At 36.8% G+C, this 19,727-nt stretch overlaps 1 protein-coding gene across 3 annotated transcripts in view; it reads left to right on the top strand.

Moving 5' to 3' along the window:
- The window catches only part of Naalad2 (N-acetylated alpha-linked acidic dipeptidase 2), a 75,588-nt gene that overhangs the window by 19,445 nt on the left and 36,416 nt on the right, over positions 1 to 19,727 (top strand). For all 3 annotated transcript variants that reach the window (NM_001357399.1, NM_001357400.1, NM_028279.4), the window contains 3 exons: positions 1,485 to 1,671; positions 13,880 to 13,973; positions 14,854 to 14,952. In NM_001357399.1, the coding sequence (NP_001344328.1) occupies positions 1,485 to 1,671; positions 13,880 to 13,973; positions 14,854 to 14,952 (380 nt within the window). The remainder of the gene's footprint in view (positions 1 to 1,484; positions 1,672 to 13,879; positions 13,974 to 14,853; positions 14,953 to 19,727) is intronic.

Below are 19,727 nucleotides of genomic sequence, written 5' to 3'. Positions count from 1 at the left end.
AGACCTTTTCATTGTCATTTGCTCTCTCTATGCCAGTGCCCTTATGAGTGGAATAGGAATGCTAATAAAACCAGTCTCATAAACTTCTTCGTAGGATCCTAGTCTGTGCTGGAAAGCACCTCAGTAGAAAACCAATACTAGTAATTTCAATATGACTATTTATTAAATGCCTCATTAATTTAAATGTGCACATAATATTTTTCAGAACCAATAAAAAGTTTAATCGTTTTCCTATGAATAGATATTTTCCTTAGTTGAACTTTAGTATGTTACTACTATAAATAATTCCATTTAAATAATTTACATGTACTTCAAGTATTTATATATAATATTTGTTACATAGATTAATAAAAACGTTCTTTCAGAGTTTTGATAAAATAATTAATTGCCTTTCCAGAAGGCTGGGACACTGACATGGCTGAGTACTTTCTTAATGTTGCAATGCATATGAGAGAGCCAAGAGTGACAGTTACCTACCTGCCTGCCTTCTGCTATACTTCTGATTAGGGATTCATTTTTCTCATTGGATAAAGTTCCATATTCTTAGCAATATCCAGATGGCTAGATGCTTACAAAGTCACTTGAAGGACACACTGTGTCTGTTCCAGACAGAGTTAAAAACCTGTTTATTTATGTAAGTATTTGTAAAGTGCTTACTCAATGATGTGCAAGATTTGGTGGGTAGTTGTTTCAGAGACTAGCATTCTTCACATTCTATAAAACACACTCATTTTAGTAGGGGAGACAAACACTTGAAAGCTATTTTAATATATTATGAACTGACCTATGATAGAAATACATTTATATATAAATTATAAAGAAGAAGGGAGACTTCAGTTTTTAAGATTTGGGGATGACAAGAACAGTTCATAACATAATTTAGTTAAGATTTTGAGAGATAAATGACCATTTATTAAGTTTAGTAAGAAGTGTAAGACCCTTGAAGTTGGGCCTCCGCTCAAGTCTGGGGATGAGCTGGCCAGCACCCCAATGACCCGAGAGAAAACCGCATCTGATGCAAACTGCAAGAGGTTTTATTATCAGCTAGCTGAGGATGAACTCCCTGCACCATGCAGGGCAGGGCAGTTCGACCCCTGCTGTAACGGTAGGGGGCTTTTAAGAGCTAGCTGAGGAATTGGGAGGAGTTGGGAGAGTTGGGAGGAGAGTTCTTTTCTGCAGGGTGTCCTTGGTAAAATTCTGGCTGTAAGGCTCAGAAACAAGAAGGCTTTTTGCTGGCTTTAGAGAACAAAGAGCTTCTTTCTGGCTATATTTTTAGAGATCAGGAAAAACAAGCTTGGGGAACGTCCAGGGGCTTTACCTTACAGGGAGAAACACTCTAAGTCGGGGTCTCACAGAAGGAAATTAGTTTGAAGGCAAAGATAACAAACATATAACAACACCATTGAAAGCATTTATTTAACTACTTTTGTAGGAATAAGTCAGCCATTTGTATTCCTGCATCATGTTACATATTGCCCTTACAGGTCAAAAATGCCATGCTAGCTGGGGCCATGGGAATCATTCTGTACTCTGATCCAGCTGACTACTTTGCCCCTGATGTGCAGCCATATCCCAAAGGATGGAACCTTCCTGGAGCTGCAGCTCAGAGAGGAAATGTCTTAAATCTGAATGGGGCAGGTGACCCACTCACTCCAGGCTATCCAGCTAAAGGTAATAGTGAAATTTGTCAGTTTACTCCTATAATATATTCCTTGCTATTCTAGGTGCATAAAAACAAAGACACACTAAAATAAGAATTACAACAGAACTAAAATTATATATGCCTTTATGTCATTGGATTTTGATTGCTAGGAAATAAGTAATTTCTCCTGTATTATTTTGGTTTTAAACTTCCACCAGATGTAGACATGGGAAGACGGTTTCATCTGATTTTTCTTTTCTCAAAGCAGGATGTTCAGAAAACCTGATATTCATAATTAAAAGAATGAATAATTTTAATCTTATAAGTTATATTTGTAATGACCTAAGGGTTTTGTTATTTAGTCATAAATTTCCTTTTCTTTTTTTTTTTTTTAAAGATTTATTTATTTATTATATGTAAGTACATTGTAGCTGTCTTCAGCCACTCCAGAAGAGGGAGTCAGATCTCGTTAAGGATGGTTGTGAGCCACCATGTGGTTGCTGGGATTTGAACTCTGGACCTTCGGAAGAGCAGTCAGGTGCTCTTACCCACTGATCCATCTCACCAGCCCTCTTTTTTTTTTTAAATTAGTTTTTAAAATTTACTTGAAATGACCTTTATGGGAGGCACAGGCAGGCAGATCTCTGTCAGTTTGAGTTCAGTTTGGTCTACAGAGTTCCAGAACAGCCAAGGCTACACAGAGAAACTTTGTCTCAAATAATTAAAGTATGAAAAAAGAAAACAAAGAGGTTACTTTAAGTGTAAACTTTTTGGCAAATGTGAAGCTGTGAAATTGTGTATCTCTACAATTAGATAATGTCTACAACCACTCCCTCTTCAGACAGTTTCTTCTCATTCTATTTCTTGCAATTCTTACTTCCCAGTACCCATCTCTAGGCAATCAATGATCTACTTTTGAAACATTAGCAGTTCTTTTGAGATCCAGACATGCTGGCATATGTTTTTACTTATTTGTTTCTATTATTGCATTGATTGGCTATGCCATAGTTTATCCATATACTTGTTGCTGGGTATTTGAGTTGTTTCTGTTTTGAAGCTTCGATAATGAATGTGCATAAGTTTTTATGTAATTTGCTTTTATTTTCCTTATGCAAATACTTGGAAATCAAAGGGAAAAATACAATGTTGGATGTATGTTTCAAGAAAAATTTCAACTGGTGATGTACTTGCTACAGCCTTGTCAATAGTGTGGTAATACTATTTAGTTCTGTGTTCTAATAGGTAGTCAAATCCCCAAATTCTTCTTCTTTATACAGTATATTTCCCATATGTTCATTGAGGATTTTGCATATACATACAATGTATTTTGATTATATTTACCCCTCCCCCAACTTTTCTGAACCTAGGCTTTCTCCTGTGTTCCTCTCTCAACTTCATGATTTTGGCTTCTTTGTTTTTTGAAACATGATCTCAATATTTGTCTTTGAACTGTAGACCATACTGGCCTCAAATTAAAAGAGAGATCCACTTGCCTCTGCTTCCAAAGTGCTGGGATTAAAGGCATGTGCCACCATATTTACCTCTTTAAATTTTAATTAATAACTCACTGAATTCAATTAGTGCTACTCATATATACATAGGTAGGGGACTTCTTTTTTAAAAACACTATTGTGGATTTTTGGTTCTTCACCATGTGAATTTTAAAACTAGTTTAATTTACTTAATTTTTTTTCAGACAGGGTCCCTCTGTTTCCCTGGCTATTGTGAAAACTTTCTATAGATGCAGAAATGTTTTTAATGTTTCCATTTTTTATTTTTGTGTGTATGCATGTGTGTACTTGCTTGCACAACCATAAACATGCATGCATGTGGATGTTTATTCTGTGGTGATAATGTGGAAGTATATGTCTGTGTGCATGCACATGCGTGCATATGCATGTTCGTCCTTCTGTGCTAGTGTAGCAGTAAAAGAACATTTTTTTTTTAAATTTAGTTTTCTCCTTCTATTATGTACCTGATAGGGACTGAATCCAGCTGATCAAAGTTTGGAAAAAGTGCCCTAACCCACTGAGCTACCTCACCACACTGAAGCAGCTAGATGATTTCTGAAGACAAAACAAAACAAAACAAATAAAGAAGACCCCAAAGTAAACAAAACAAATTTCCTTGGAAGTTGAGAGTGAATGAAATTTGTATATTAATGCAGAGAGAAATGCTATGTTAAAATTTGGAGCATTCTGATGAGGAGACAGAATGGACTCCATTCTTTACTTTCTTTCAGGAATGTTCTATAGTTACATTGTACACATCATTCTTTTATCAGATTTATTCAAAATCATACCATAGAACTATGATTTTGTGAATTATACGTTAAAACTCAATTCTAATATCTCATTATTAATAGACACATGGTATTGTGTAGGAAATGAATTTATCTTATATCCTACAAACTCACTGATTTGACCAATCAGCTCTAAGCCTCTGTAATTTTGTTAGTTTTGACACAGATGACATAATCTGCAAATGAAGATGATTCTTTTTGTTTATAGTATGCTCATGTTTTGTTTCTTTTTCTTCCCTTACTAATTATACTTATCAGCATATCCACTGGATATCCTCATTTTTACTATAACAGAAAAGCATCCTCTTAAATATCATTTTAGCTCTAGATGTTTTGCCAGCTGAGAAAGGTTTCTTGCACACTAATATGACTAGAGTGCTTCCCAGAATGCCATTTTTCTGTGAATTGAGACATTAATTTTTATTTGTTTTTACTTCTGCTGTAACATACTGATTTTCTGAATTAAAAAAAAAACAACTGTAAATGTTATGATAAACCGTAACTTGGTCCCAATATATTGTGTTTTAAAAAATATAAGTGCTGCGGACTGGCCTCAGTCTGCCCCTCAGCCTGCAGGAGAATCAGGGTCCCGGTATACAGGTGGGCAGGGAGTTGGCGGGATAACAAACAGATGCAAACACAAGGGAGTATCGATCCAAACATAATTTCTTAAAGTGAGCACCAGACTTATAAATGACTTTTACACAAAACAGAAGAATGCATACATAAAAGCTAACAGGAACCAACGGGGATAAAAATCAATGTTAACAACTGGGGTCAGAAGCAGCCCCACTTAAGGTCAGCTTATTCTTAGAAGCCAGGGGCAAGGGCTTCATGCCCTTGCCATAGTTCCAATTCTAGTCTATGTATAATCCACCTTCCCCTTAGGCCATTGTAAATTCCTGTGTGTGGAAGGAACTCAGCTATTGTTCTAAGTATTTACTCTAGTTCCTTCTTAGACCACAACCTTCCTCCTTCCTAGGCCATTGTAAATTCCTGTGTATGGGAGTGACTCAGCTATTGTTCTAAGTATACTCAGTAGACTAGCCCTGAGATTTCTAGCTCTATTCCAGTAAATTGTAATGCCTGATCTCTTTCACTGTCTCTCTGTCAACACTGGAGACTTTTCATCTTAATGAGTAACATTCTTACAAAAATTAAAGCCCAAGATTGGCTTAACAATTTCATAGGATATTGGAACACTGGTGGAGGATAATCTAATTTAGCTATATGTCAAAATCAACCCTTAGAGGCACTTATAATAAAACAATATTGAAAGAAAGCACACCGACTAACACAGGGACAGGCTTGGAGACTTTGTTTTACAAGATGCCAAGGTTCCAGGAGACTGAGTTTCCATGAAACTTTTTGCCTCGGGACTGCGTCCAAGCTTTTGGGCCTGTCACACAGTCACTATTGGAGTGGGTGTGGTCTTTTCTCCCCTCTTTTGTTTTTTAGAAAAAGTTCCAGAATGTCCTGCCTCGTCATAGCTACAGATCTCAGAAGAAATCCAAAGATGAGTGGAAATAACAATTACTAATAAAATAATGCCAATAATAATAGCAAGCAAGATTATATATTGAGCTCAATCTTAGGGATTCAGTGCACTTAGGTTATTTTTAAAATCTCTGGCCAATTCATCAATGTTCCAAGTATCCAATTGACTTCGGCTAATATCTGAAATTTCTGCCTTTAAAGGCTCCATGTCAAGTGAAATATCTGTATCTCTCCACATTTCCTGCAAATGAGCTTAGTTTTTTCCCCAATCAAATGGTTGCATTATAAGGTAATGAAGTGACACAAATATATTGAAATGAAGCATGACATTTAGTAGCTAACCTAACCTTAATATTTGCTATATCCTGTTCCATTGCTAAAACTACTTCTTCTAAAGCATTAACCTTTACCTCCAATTTCTTATCTATAATGTGTTGCTCTGACAAAGCTATGGAAATATTCTTATGCATATCATTAACAAAATGAGCAGTATGCCGCTGCTGAACTAAAGCTGTGGGAAATAATGGAAAAGAAGTTAAAATTGCAATTAAAGCAGTAATCTCTAAAATCAGAGCTGCAACAAATCTATTTGGTCCAATAAGCTTATTCAATCTCTTTAAAGTTTGCATTCCCAAATTCTCAAACCAAGGATCACTTCCTAAATGTACAGGCAGCAGAACATAAGCAGGTCTCTAACAAAATCCAGGTAGGACTATGTCCAATTTTCAGAGGAATTACGAGACTGATTTCCAGAGAGGTTGTACCAGTTTGCAATACCATCAGCAATGGAGGAGTGTTTCTCTTTCTCCACACCCTTGCCAGTATCTGCTGTTATCTGAGTTTTTGATCTTAGCCATTCTGACTGGTGTGAGGTGGAATCTCAGGGTCTTTTTGATTTTCATTTCCCTGATTATTAAGGATGTTGAACATTTCTTTAGGTGCTTCTTGGCCGTTTGAGTTTCCTCAGTTGAAAATTTTCTGTTTAGCTCTGATCCCCATTTTTAAATTGGGTTTTTTGATTCTCTGGAGTCTAACTTCTTGAGTTATTTGTATATATTGGATATCAGACCTATATCAGATGTAGGATTGGTAAAGATAAACAACTTCAGCAAAGTGGCCGCATATAAAATTAACTCAACAAATTAGTAGCCTACCTATATTACAAGGATTAACAGACCGTGAAAGAAATTAGGAAAATGACACCCTTCACAATAGTCACAAATCATACAAAATATGTTGGTGTTGAAAGATCCTGACAGAATGTAAAAGGTCACAGAAGCCCTGAAATTGGCAAGATAGATGTCACTGTTAGCAGAACTAGCTTCACTGATTTAGAAAAATAGAGGTGCACAATGCTCTGGCCACTCCTTGAACCCGTATGTCTGCCAATGTTTTGACCGTTCCTTGACCCATGTGTGTGCCCACTGATGAAGCCCATTGCCAGGTGTTTGTGATATTGGTTGCTAAGAAAGAGTCAGAAAATCTCCCCAGCAACCACAGCCCGGCCAATCCTGAGTTGCTACACCTGCACCAGACTCTTTCCTTGTACCCCTCCCATACCCATCTCTTGAGAATAGACATTGTTTAGATCTGGAAATCCCCTAATCTCCCTCTTCTCCTTTCCCCCCTGAGGGCCTATAAAAGCTGGGACCTCTTTCCCCTCGAGGTCGACTCCTCTGCCCTTCTTGGGATATGAGTCATCCCCAGAGCTCTGGCTTTCCCCGAATAAAGCCTCATGTGGTTTGCATCAAGCTTGTTCTATTGTGAGTTCTTGGGTGTCCGCTATTGTCCTGAGGCCTGAGCGAGGGGGTCCTCTCAGAGTCTTTCAGTGTGACTATAATCAAACAAGTGGAAAGGTCTGTAAGACAAGAACTTCATGTCTCTGAAGAAAGAAATTGAAGTAAATGTGAGAAGATGGAAAGATCTCCCATGCTCATGAATTGACAAGAGCAAGAATTTGAGTATTTTTGCATTGATATTCATAAGGGAAATTGGTCTGAAGTTCTCTTTCTTTGTTGGGTCTTTGGCTCATTTTGGTATTAGCATAACTGTGGCTTCATAGAACAAATAAGGTAGGTAGTTTCTGTTTCTATTTTAGGGGGTCATGGGACTGTTTAGATGATTTTTCTGATCCTGATTTAACTTTGGAGCCTAGTATCTGTCTAGAAAATTGTCCATTTCATCCAGATTTTCCAGTTTTTTTGAGTATAGGCTTTTGTAGTAGGATCTGATGATTTTTAGGATTTCCTTGGTTTCTGTTGTTATATGTCCCTTTTCATTTCTGATTTTGTTAGTATGGCTACTGTCTCTGTGCCCTCCAGTTAGTCTGGATAATGGTTTATCTATCTTGTTGATTTTCTCAAAGAATTAGCTCCTGGTTTTGTTGATCTTTGTATGGTTCTTTTTGTTTCTACTTGGTTGATTTCAGCCACAAGTTTGATTATTTCTTGCTGTCTCCTTCTTTTGGGTATACTTGCTTCTTTTTGTTCTAGAGCTTTTAGATGTGCTGTTAAGCTGGTAGAGTATATTCTCTCCAGTTTCTTTCTGGAGGCACTCAGAGGTATGAGTTTTCCTCTTATAATTGCTTTAATTGTCCAGCTTAAGTTTGGGTATGTTGTACCTTCATTAAATTCTAAGAAGTCTTTAATTTCCTCTTTCTTTCTTTCTTTCTTTCTTTCTTTTTTCCTCCTTTCTTCCCTCCCTCTCTTACTTCCTTCCTCTCTTCCTCCCCTTTCTTCCTCCCTCCCTCCTTCCCCTCTCTCTCTCTCTCTCTCTCTCTCTCTCTCTTTCTTTCTTTCTTTCTTTCTTTCTTTCTTTCTTTCCTCCTTAACCAAGTTATCACTGAGTAGAGGGTTGTTCAGCTTCCATGTGTATGTGGGCTTTCTGTTGTTTTTGTTGTTAATGAAGACCAGCTTTAGTCCTTGGTGATCTGTTAAGGTGCATGGGATTATTTCAATCTTCTTGTATGTGTTGAGGCCTGTTTTCTCACTGAACTTTGGTCAATTTTGCAGGAGGTACCATGAGGTACTGGGAAGAAGGTATATTCGTTTGTTTTAGGATATAAATTTGTATAGATATCTGTGAAATCCATTTGGTTAGTAACTTCTGCTAGTTTCAATGTGCCTCTGTTTAGTTTGTGTTTCCATGATCTGTGTCCATTGATGAGAGTGGCATGTTGAAGTCTCCCACTATAATTGTGTGAGGTGTAATGTGTGCTTTGAGTTTTTTTTTTTTTTTTTAATGAATGTGGGTGTCTTTGCATTTGGAGCATAAATGTTCGGAATTGAGAGTTCTTCTTGGTAGATTTTTCCTTTAATGGATACTTTATTCTTTTTGATAAATTTTGGTTGAAAATCCATTTTATCAGATATTAGAATGTCTATTCTCGCTTGTTTCTTGGGACCATTGGCTTAAAAAAAATTTTTTTTCTAGCCTTTTACTCTGAGGTACTGCTGTCCTTGTTATTGAGGTGTGTTTCTTGTATGCAGCAAAATGCTGGGTTCTGTTTATGTGTCCAGTGTGTTAGTCTATGTTTTTTTTTTAATTGGGGAATTGAGTCCATTGATGTTAAGAGATATTAAGGAAAAAATGATTGTTACTTCCTTTAATTTTTGTTGTTAGTTATAAAATTGTTTGTTTGGCTGTCTTCTTTTGGGTTTGTTAAAAGAAGATTACTTTCTTGCTTTTCCTATGGTGTCATTTCTCTCCTTGTGTTGGAGTTTTCCATCTACTATTCTTTGTAGGGCTGGATTTGAGGAAAGATATTTCGTAAATTTGGTTTTGTCATGAAATAGCTAAGTTTCTCCATCTATAGTATTAGAGTGTTTTGCTGGGTATAGTAGACTGGGCTGACATTAATGTTCTCTTAGGATTGGAATGACATGTGCCTAGGATCTTCTAGCTCTTATAGTCTCTGCTGAGGAGTCTTGTGTAATTCTTATAGGTCTGCCTTTATATGTTATTTGACCTTTTTCTCTTACTGCTTTTAATACTCCTTCTTTGCTTTGTGCATTTGGTGTTGTGATGGGAGAATTTCTTTTCTGTTCCAATCTATTTGGAGTTCTGGGGGCTTCTTGTGTGTTTATGGCAATCTCTTTCTTTAGGTTAGCAAAGTTTTCTTCTATAATTTTGTTGAAGATATTAACTGGCCCTTGAAGTTCGGAATCTTTGCTCTCTTCTATACCTTTTATCCTTGACTTTGATCTTCTCATTGTGTCCTGGATTTCCTGGATGTTTTAGGTTAGGAGCTTGGAGTATTTTGCATTTTCTTTAACTGCTGGGTCAATGTTTTCTATGGTATCTTCTGCCCCTGAGATTCTCTCTTCTATTTCTTGTATTCTGTTGGTGATGCTTGCATCTGTGACTCCTGATCTCTTCCCTAAGTTTCTATCTCCAGGGTTGTCTCCCTTTGTGATTTCTTTATTGTTTTTATTTCCATTTTTAGACCATGGATGTTTTTGTGTTTATTCCTTTAGCTGTTCTGTATTTCTTTAAGGTTGTTATTTATGTCCTTCTTAAAGTCCTCTATCATCATCATCAGATATGATTTTAAATCAGAGTCTTGCTTTTCCAGGTGTGTTGTGGTATCCAGGGCTTGCTGTGGTGAAAGAATTGGGTTCTGATGATACCAAGTATCCTAGGTTTGTGTTACTTATATTCTTGCCTTTTCCACTTGCTATCTGGTTATATCTGGTGTTAGGTGATCTTGCTGTTTCTGACTGTCATTTGTCTCTTCTGTAAGCCTGTGTGTCAGCAATCCTGGGAATCCAGTTCTCTCTGGGAAGAATTTGGGTATGGAGAATTTGGCACAGGGTCAGCTTTGGGGTGCAGACAGTAACTGGAAGGTTCTTGTCCCCGGGTGTTTCTTGGCTCCTATGTCCTTGTGACTCTTGGTGGGTTCTCTTCACAAGGAATTTGATCAGAAGTGGTAGTCTCACCTCTGTTCTCAAGTGTCTCATGAGTCTTAGGAGACCAGCTCTCTCCCGGTGGGCTTCGGGTGTGGAGAGCTGTGTTACAGGTTCAGCTCTGAGTGCAGATGGAAACCAGAAAGATCTAAATAAAATATTTTATTTGTAAGTATTTCTCTCCAATCTGGGCCTGAAGTTTTTGTTTTTGTTTTGTTTTCTTATTTTTGTTTTGTTTTTTTTTCTTTTATTTTTTGGTTTTCTTTCTTTTCTTTCTTTTTGGTTTTTCAAGACAGGGTTTCTCTATGTAGCCTCCCAAGTGCTGGGATTAAAGGCATGCGCCACCACCACCCAGCTTTTTTTTTTTTTTTTTTTTTTTAGGAGTTTTAAAACAAACTGGCTATTTGTTTTCAGTTTCTTTTCCAATTGGTGTTGGTAGTTTACATCATTCAATAATTTTTTTCTATTTCTTAAAAGTCGGCATATTTATGGATAGAGGTGTGTTTTTTATCTCTAGTTGTATAGTTATTTTGTGTTTCTTGGATTTCTGCTCTGACATTTATGTCATTTCACCTGCTTTTTTCCTGCTTTTATTTGTCTTCCACTATTATCATCAGGTAGACTCTGAGTCCATTTCTTTAAAATCCTTCTTTTCTAAAATTGATGTTATAATCCTAGAGCTGTTTTCCAGTCAATGCTTTAGCCCTATCCTACAGATTTTGACATTTTTTTTCATTTTTTATTCTGTTATACATACTATAACATTTATATTCTTGTTTCAGTTTTGACCTACAATATATTTATAAATACATTGTTGTTCTTTATTTTTTTTATTAAAACTAGATTCCTTTCTCAAACAATAATAATTTAATAATAGTTTCCCAACATCTATTCCTCCCAGTTCCTCCTCACCTCTTCTCCTCTCTGGATACACTACCTTTTTGTCTCTTATTAGAAAAGGATAGGTTTCTAAGAGATCAAATATGACAAAATAAAGTATAAAAAGATGCAACAAAAATCATCATATCTAAGTTGGACACAGCAACCCAACAAGAAGAGTCCCAAAAAAGCAGATACAATAGTCAGAGATCCACTTATTCTCACAGTCAGGAGTCCCATAAAAATCCTAAATTAATAGTCATAATATATATTCAGAGGTTCTGGTGACAGAGCCATGTAGACCCCGTGCTTGTGGCTTAACTCTGTGAGCTCATATGCACCTGCTTAGTTGATTCTGAGGGCCTTTTTCTGCTGTCCTCCAACCTCTCAAGTTCATACAATTTCCATGGGATTCTCTGAGTCTGAGGGGAGGGATTTGATGGAGAACTCCCATTTAGACTTCCTCCACATGTCTGGCTGTGGGTCTCTGTATTTGTTCCCATATGCTCTCAGAGTAAGTTTCTCTGATAATGACTTGATAAGGCACTGATCTATGAATATAGAAGAATTTCGTTAGAAGTCTTCCTCTTCTCCTCCTCCTCCTCCTCCTCCTCCTTCTTTCTGTAGTGTTTGGTTTTATCTTTTGTTTCTTGGTTATCTAGTCTCTGATTCTTGATCACCCTAGTAGTTTGGGAAATGGGTTCCCTCTTGTGGAATGGGACTTAAGTGAAATCATACATTGGTTGTCTACTCCCATGACTTCTTTGCCACAATTAATTGCCTTAGCATATTTACAGTCAGAACAACATTGTAGATCAAAGGTTTTGTGATTACGTTGGTGTCTATGTTGCTCTTTCAGTAGCCTGCAGAGTACTTTCTCCCACCAAAGTACAGGTAAAGGATCCATATACATACCAGCTTGAGTTTTCCATGTTCAATGAGTTCATTGTCCTTGGAAATAGGATCCACTCTCAACTTGCATAAATCAATCCTTTGTCTTAGCAACAGCCTAGATTGTTTGGGAATTGCTATGGGAGTCCCTTGGCTTACAAAATAATTGAATTTAACCCAGTCCTGCATCTAGAAGTCTCTCCTTATGACAGCCAGTTTACACATAACATTACTAGGACTCTCCATTAGGACCACCTCATAGATTCTAGGCATTTTCCCCAGAACTAGGTTTTTACCCTACCTACCAAAAGCTGGTGAATTGTTATCATCTCTGCCTGCATTCTTTCCCTCTACTCCATCTCTCCCCAATATCTGATCATGCCTTTCAGAGAGATCCATGTGTCCTGTCTAGATTCTTGCTTTTCACCTTATCTCTCTGGGTCTATGAATTATAGCTTGGTTATTATATACTTAATGGCTAATAGCTACTTATAAGTGAATACATTCTATATCTTTCTGTGTCTGGATTACCTCACTCACGATTTTTTTTCCTCATTCTATCAATTTACTTGAAAATTTCATGTCATTATTTTGAAACAGCTGAATAATATACTTCATTGTGTAAATGTACCGCATTACTCTACTGAGGAACTTATATGTTGTTTCCAGTTTCTACCTATTATGAATAAATCTGCAATGAATATGATTGGAGCAAGTCTCTTTGTGTTAGGATGGAACATGATTTGGCTATAAGCCCAAGAATGGTATAGCTGGGTCTTAAGTCAGATTAAGTCTCAACTTTGTGAGGAATTGCCATGTCAATTTCCATAATGGCTGTACAAGCTTGTACTTGGTAATGGAGGAGTGTCCTCATTGCTGCACAAGCTCAATAGCATTTGTTTTACTGATTTAGCAATTCTGACAGGTTTAAGATGGAATAGTTTTGATTTGCATTTCCTTGATGGCTAAGTATATTGAATATTTCCTTAAGTGTTTAAGTCTTAACTTAAGACTTAAGTTTTATGTAGTGTGATAGGTATGTATCTATTCATATTCTTCTGTATGCAGTCATTCAGTTTGAAGAGCACCATTTCTTGAAGATGCTTTCTTTTTTTTACAGTTCTATCTCTGGATTCTATTTAAAACATCAGGATTTCATATGTGTATCGATTTATGTCTGTGTCTTCAATTAAAATTTATTGATCAAATTCTTGTCACTTATAAGTTGTTTCAGATATGAGAATGAAGGCGTCCTTTTTAGTCTACCTTGCTTGATAGCTAGGCCTAAAGTGGTCAGGCTGACAGCACCTCACTATCTTTCTCTGTAGAAAATATTGTCTTATTATTTGGATAAATGTAATTATTTCTCAAAATCTTATATTATTTCTCTTGTTATATGTGGCTTTAGAATATTTGGAAACATTTTCCAAGCCTACAATTTACTGGAGTTTCTATAATAGTAATTCACAATGTCTTTTGAGCAAATAAAATAATCTTAGAAAGTTTAAGATAATTATTTAAAGTGTTTAGTTTAAAGGTCTACAATCTCCATGATTTTATTTACCTTAAAATGTAAATGTCTTGTTTTTTTACTGCTGACTCAAACAGAGCGGTTTATATACAATTTGACTTTTTGGTAAACTTTAATTTTACTTTAATTGTAAACATAGAAGAAATCTGCAATAATAATATAAGGATTTCTTGCATACTCTTGCCCTCACTCATATCGTCTAATAGTTTTAACTTATATTTTAATTCTTGCAGAATACACCTTCAGACTTCCTGTTGAAGAAGCAGTGGGGATTCCAAACATACCTGTACATCCTATTGGATATAATGATGCAGAGAGACTATTACGGTATAGTCTTTTAGCTGGGTATTAATGTTGACCTTGCTCTAAGATGTTTATGTCTACTCTATAACTCAGTAACATTAAGAGTAACTATCTATCAAAATAAATATTGAAGTAGGAACACCATTTTCATGATAACAATATAAGTAATAAGAAAAATAATTAAAAATTCTCTGCTCAGATGCAATTCTCAAATATGAAACTCTATCCAAAGCTTAAAATCACCAATTGTTTGAAAACAATTAAATACTTTAATGTCCTTAGGTGTTCATTAGCTAGCTACTTTTCTATGGTTTAAATACACAATCATGCTGGCCACCAGATGTGTGATTTTATACAAGTTACTTTCTCATGGTCTGATTTCATTTCCTTACCTGAAAAATGAGAACTGTGCTCTGTCTGTCCTGAATCACAGGAGAGTTAAGTGTGTGCACTGCAGCGAGTGTTGACTTAATATTTGCTGGTAGTGTTATCTGTATTTCATTGCCTATTTCTCAACTTCCATTTCCTAAATGACTCTACCTCAATAACTTTATTGTTTCTTAATAGGTGCTTCCTATGTAGTCAGCAGTTTCTTTAAAAAGTCAGTGCTTTTTATCACAATCATTAATGTTCCCTCTTTTGGTTGTCTTCAACTCTCTGTTTCTCTAAGTATAACAAGTATGACAAGGCTATTGCTATTTTTCTGCCCTTTGGATTTTTTTTCTCTCTTCAGCTTTGTAACTAACATGTCACATGTTACTTATTTGTCTAGGCTATGAATCTTTCCAGAATGAAAGCTCCAAGAGGAACCTTTTTATAACGACTTTCCACATACATGTTATCACTACCATTCTAATTATTTCTTCAAAATCAGTATTTTTGTTGTTTCATGTACTTTTGACAGCAACTTGGGAGGAGCTGCTCCACCAGACAAAAGCTGGAAGGGAAGTCTAAATGTCAGTTACAATATTGGGCCTGGCTTTACAGGAAGTGAATATTCCAGGTAATTTTGTGATTCTTTAATAGCCCTGAAAAGATTTATTTTAACAGAAAAATGTCAAGATAATGTTCTGCGAGATAAAGTGTGCCTTTCTTTTTTTTCCTTGTCACTAGTGAGTAACAGATCATTTTTTACCAACACAGAAAGACTTACAGAACAAACTACTGAATTCTTCAGAGATGATATCATAATACAAGATGAAATATTGCTGTTTGAGTTTAGTCTGATAACATTTGGAGCAGTTTTTTTAACTTCCATTTTTAAGTTAATGTTTAAATAAATTTTCCTAATAACTTTTTTAATTAGGTATTTTCCTCATTTACATTTTCCAATGCTATCCCAAAAGTCCCCTATATCCACCCCCCCCCACTACTCTACCCACCCACTCCCCCTTTTTGGCCCTGGCGTTCCTCTGTACTGGGACATATAAAGTTTGCAAGACCAATGGGCCTCTCTTCCCAATGATGGCTGACTAGGTCATCTTCTGATACATATGCAGCTAGAGACACCAGCTCTGGGGGTACTGGTTAGTTCATATCTTTGTTCCACTTATAGAGTTGCAGTTCCCTTTAGCTCCTTGGGTAATTTCTCTAGCTCCTCCATTGGGGTCCCTGTGATCCATCCAATAGCTGACTGTGAGCATCCACTTCTGTGTTTGCTAGGCCCAGGCATAATCTCACAAGAGACAGCTATATCTGGGTCCTTTCAGCAAAATCTTGCTACTGTATGCAATGGTGTCAGCGTTTGGAAGCTGATTATGGGATGGATCCCTGGATATGGCAATCACAAGATGGTCCATCCTTTCATCACAGCTCCAAATTTTGTCTCTGTAACTCCTTCTATGGGTGTTTTGTTCCCAATTCTAAGAAGGGGCAAAGTGTCCACACTTTGGTCTTTGTTCTTCTTGAGTTTCATGCGTTTAGCAAATTGTATCTTATATCTTGGGTATCCTCAGTTTCTGGACTAGTATCCACTTATCAGTGAGTACATGTTGTGTGAGTTTCTTTGTGATTGGGTTACCTCACTCAGGATGATGCCCTCCAGGTCCATCCATTTGGCTAGAAATTTCATAAATTCATTCTTTTTAATAGCTGAGTAGTACTCCATTGTGTAAATGTACCACTTTTTTTTGTATCCATTCCTCTGTTGAGGGGCATCTGGGTTCTTTCCAGCTTCTGGCTATTATAAATAAGGCTGCTATGAACATAGTGGAGCATGTGTCCTTCTTACCGGTTGGGACATCTTCTGGATATGTGCCAAGGATAGGTATTGCTGGATCCTCCGGTAGTATTACGTCCAATTTTCTGAGGAACTGCCAGACTGATTTCCAGAGTGGTTGTACAAGCTTGCAATCCCACCAACAATGGAAGAGTGTTCCTCTTTCTCCACATCCTTGCCAGCATCTGCTGTCACCTGAATTTTTGATCTTAGCCATTCTGACTGGTGTGAGGTGGAATCTCAGGGTTGTTTTCATTTGCATTTCCCTGATGATTAAGGATGTTGAACATTTTTTCATGTGCTTCTCTGCCATTCAGTATTCCTCAGGTGAGAATTCTTTGTTCAGTTCTGAGCCCCATTTTTTAATGGGGTTATTTGATTTTATGGAGTCTACCTTCTTGAGTTCTTTATATATATTGGATATTAGTCCCCTATCCAATTTGGGATAGGTAAAGATCCTTTCCCGATCTGTTTGTGGTCTTTTTGTCTTATTGATGGTGTCTTTTGCGTTGAAAAGCTCTGCAATTTTATGAGATCCCATTTATCGATTCTCCATCTTACAGCACAAGCCATTGCTGTTCTATTCAGGAATTTTTCCCCTGTACCCATATCTTGAGGCTTTTCCCTACTTTCTCCTCTATAAGTTTCAGTGTCTCTGGGTTTATGTGGAGTTCCTTAATCCACTTAGATTTGACCTTAGTACAAGGACATAGAAATGGATCAATTCGCAATCTTCTACATGATAACAGCCAGTTGTGCCAGCACCATTTGTTGAAAATGCTGTCTTTTTTCCACTGGATGGTTTTAGCTCCCTTGTCAAAGATCAAGTGACCATAGGTGTGTGGGTTCATCTCTGGGTCTTCAATTCTGTTCCCTTGGACTACTTGTGTGTCACTATACCAGTACCATGCAGTTTTTATCACAGTTGCTCTGTAGTACAGCTTTAGGTCGGGCATGGTGATTCCACCAGAGGTTCTTTTATCCTTGAGAAGAGTTTTTGCTATCCTAGGTTTTTTGTTATTCCAGATGAATCTGCCGAATGCCCTTTCTAATTCGTTGAAGAATTGAGTTGGAATTTTGATGGGGATTGCATTGAATCTGTAAATTGCTTTTGGCAAGATAGGCATTTTTACTATATTGATCCTGCCAATCTATGAGCATGGGAGATCTTTCCATCTTCTGAGATCTTCTTTAATTTTTTTCTTCAGAGACATGAAGTTCTTATCATACAGATCTTTCACTTCCTTAGTTAGAGTCACACCTAGGTATTTTATATTATTTGTGACTATTGAGAAGGGTGTTGTTTCCCTACTTTCATTCTCAGCCTGTTTATTCTTTGTGTAGAGAAAGGCCATTGACTTGTTTGAGTTTATTTTATATCCAGCTACTTCACCAAAGCTGTTTATCAGGATTAGGAGTTCTCTGGTAGAATTTTTAGGGTCACTTATATATACTATCATATCATCTGCAAAAAGTGATATTTTGACTTCTTCCTTTCCAATTTGTATCCCCTTGATCTCCTTTTGTTGTCTAATTGCTCTGGCTACGACTTCAAATACAATGTTGAATAGGTAGGGGAGAGTGGACAGCCTTGTCTAGTCCCCGATTTTAGTGGGATTGCTTCCAGCTTCTCACCATTTACTATGATGTTGACTACTGGTTTGCTGTAGATTTCTTTTTATCATGTTTAGGTATGGGCCTTGAATTCCTGATCTTTCCAAGACTTTTATCATGAATGGGTGTTGGATTTTTTCAAATGCTTTCTCAGCATCTAAGGAGATGATCATGTGGTTTTTGTCTTTGAGTTTGTTTATATACTGGATTACGTTGATTGATTTCCGTATATTGAACCATCCCTGCAACCCTGGGATGAAACCTACTTGGTCAGGATGGATGATTGTTTTGATGTATTCTTGGATTCGGTTAGCAAGAACTTTATTGAGGATGTTTGCATCAATATTCATAAGGGAAATCGGGCTGAAGTTCTCTATCTTTGTTGAGTCTTTTTGTGGCTTAGGTAGTAGAGTAATTTTGGCTTCATAGAATGAGTTGGGTAGAGTACCTTCTGTTTCTATTTTGTGGAATAGTTTGTGAAGAACTGGGATTAGATCTTCTTTAAAGGTCTGATAGAACTCTGCACTAAACACATTTGGTCCTGGGCCTTTTTTGCCTGGGAGACTATTAATGACTGCTTCTATTTTTTGGGGGGATATAGGGCTGTTTAGATCATTAACCTGATCTTGATTCAACTTTGGTACCTGGTATCTGTCTAGAAACTTCTCCATTTCATCCAGGTTCTCCAGTTTTGTTGAGTATAGCCTTTTTGATGGTGTTTTGGATTTCTTCAGGGTCTGTTGTTATGTCTCCCTTTTCATTTCTGATTTTGTTAATTAGAATGCTTTCCCTGTGCCCTTTAGTGAGTCTGGCTAAGGGTTTGTCTATCTTGTTGATTTTCTCAAAGAACCACCTCCTGGTTTGATTGATTCTTTGAATAGTTCTTCTTGTTTCCACTTGGTTGATTTTTGCCCCTGAGTTTGATTATTTCCTGCCCTGTACTCCTCTTGGGTGAATTTGCTTCCTTTTGTTCTAGAGCTTTTAGGTGTGTTGTCAAGCTGTTAATGTGTGCTCTCTCTAGTTTCTTTTTGGAGGCACTCAGAGCTATGAGTTTTCCTCTTAGAAATGCTTTCATTGTGTCCCATAAGTTTGGGTATGTTGTGGCTTGATTTTCATTGACTCTAAAAAGTCCTTAATTTCTTTCTTTTTTCCTTCCTTGACCAAGGTATCATTGAGAAAAGTGTTGTTCAGTTTCCACGTGAATGTTGGCTTTCTATTATTTATTTTGTTATTGAAGATCAGCCTTAGTGCATGGTGATCTGATAGAATGCATGGGACAATTTCAATATTTTTGTATCTGTTGAGGCTTGTTTTGTGACCAATTATGTGGTAAATTTTGGAGAAGGTCCTGTGAGGTGCTGAGAAGAAGGTATATCCTTTTGTTTTAGGATAAAATGTTCTGTAGATATCTGTCAGATCCATTTATTTCATAACTTCTGTTAGTTTCACTGTGTCCCTGTTTAGTTTCTGTTTCCATGATCTGTCCATTGGTGAAAGTGGTGTGTTGAAGTCTCCCACTATTATTGTGTGAGGTGCAATGTGTGTTTTGAGCTTTACTAAAGTTTTTTTTTAATGAATGTGACTGCCCTTGTTTTTGGAGCATAGATATTCAGAATTGATAGTTCCTCTTCGAGGATTTTACCTTTGTGTATGAAATGCCCATCCTTGTCTTTTTTGATGACTTTGGGTTGGAAGTCAATTTTATTAGATATTAGAATGGATACTCCAGTTTGTTTCTTCATACCATTTGCTTGGAAAATTGTTTTCCAGCCTTTCACTCTGCTGAGGTAGTGTCTATCTTTTTCTCTGAGATGAGTTTCCTGTAAGCAGTAAAATGTTGGGTCTTGTTTGTGTAGCCAGTTTGTTAGTCTCTGTCTTTTTGTTGGGGAGTTGAGACCATTGATATTAAGAGGTATTAAGGAAAAGTAATTGTTGCTTCCTGTTAT

The sequence above is a fragment of the Mus musculus genome, chromosome 9 (genome assembly GCF_000001635.26).
Source record: "Mus musculus strain C57BL/6J chromosome 9, GRCm38.p6 C57BL/6J".
Lineage (NCBI taxonomy): Eukaryota > Metazoa > Chordata > Mammalia > Rodentia > Muridae > Mus > Mus musculus.
The sequence above is the reverse complement of the archived record's forward strand: the minus strand, read 5'-3'. Positions and strand labels throughout refer to the sequence as shown.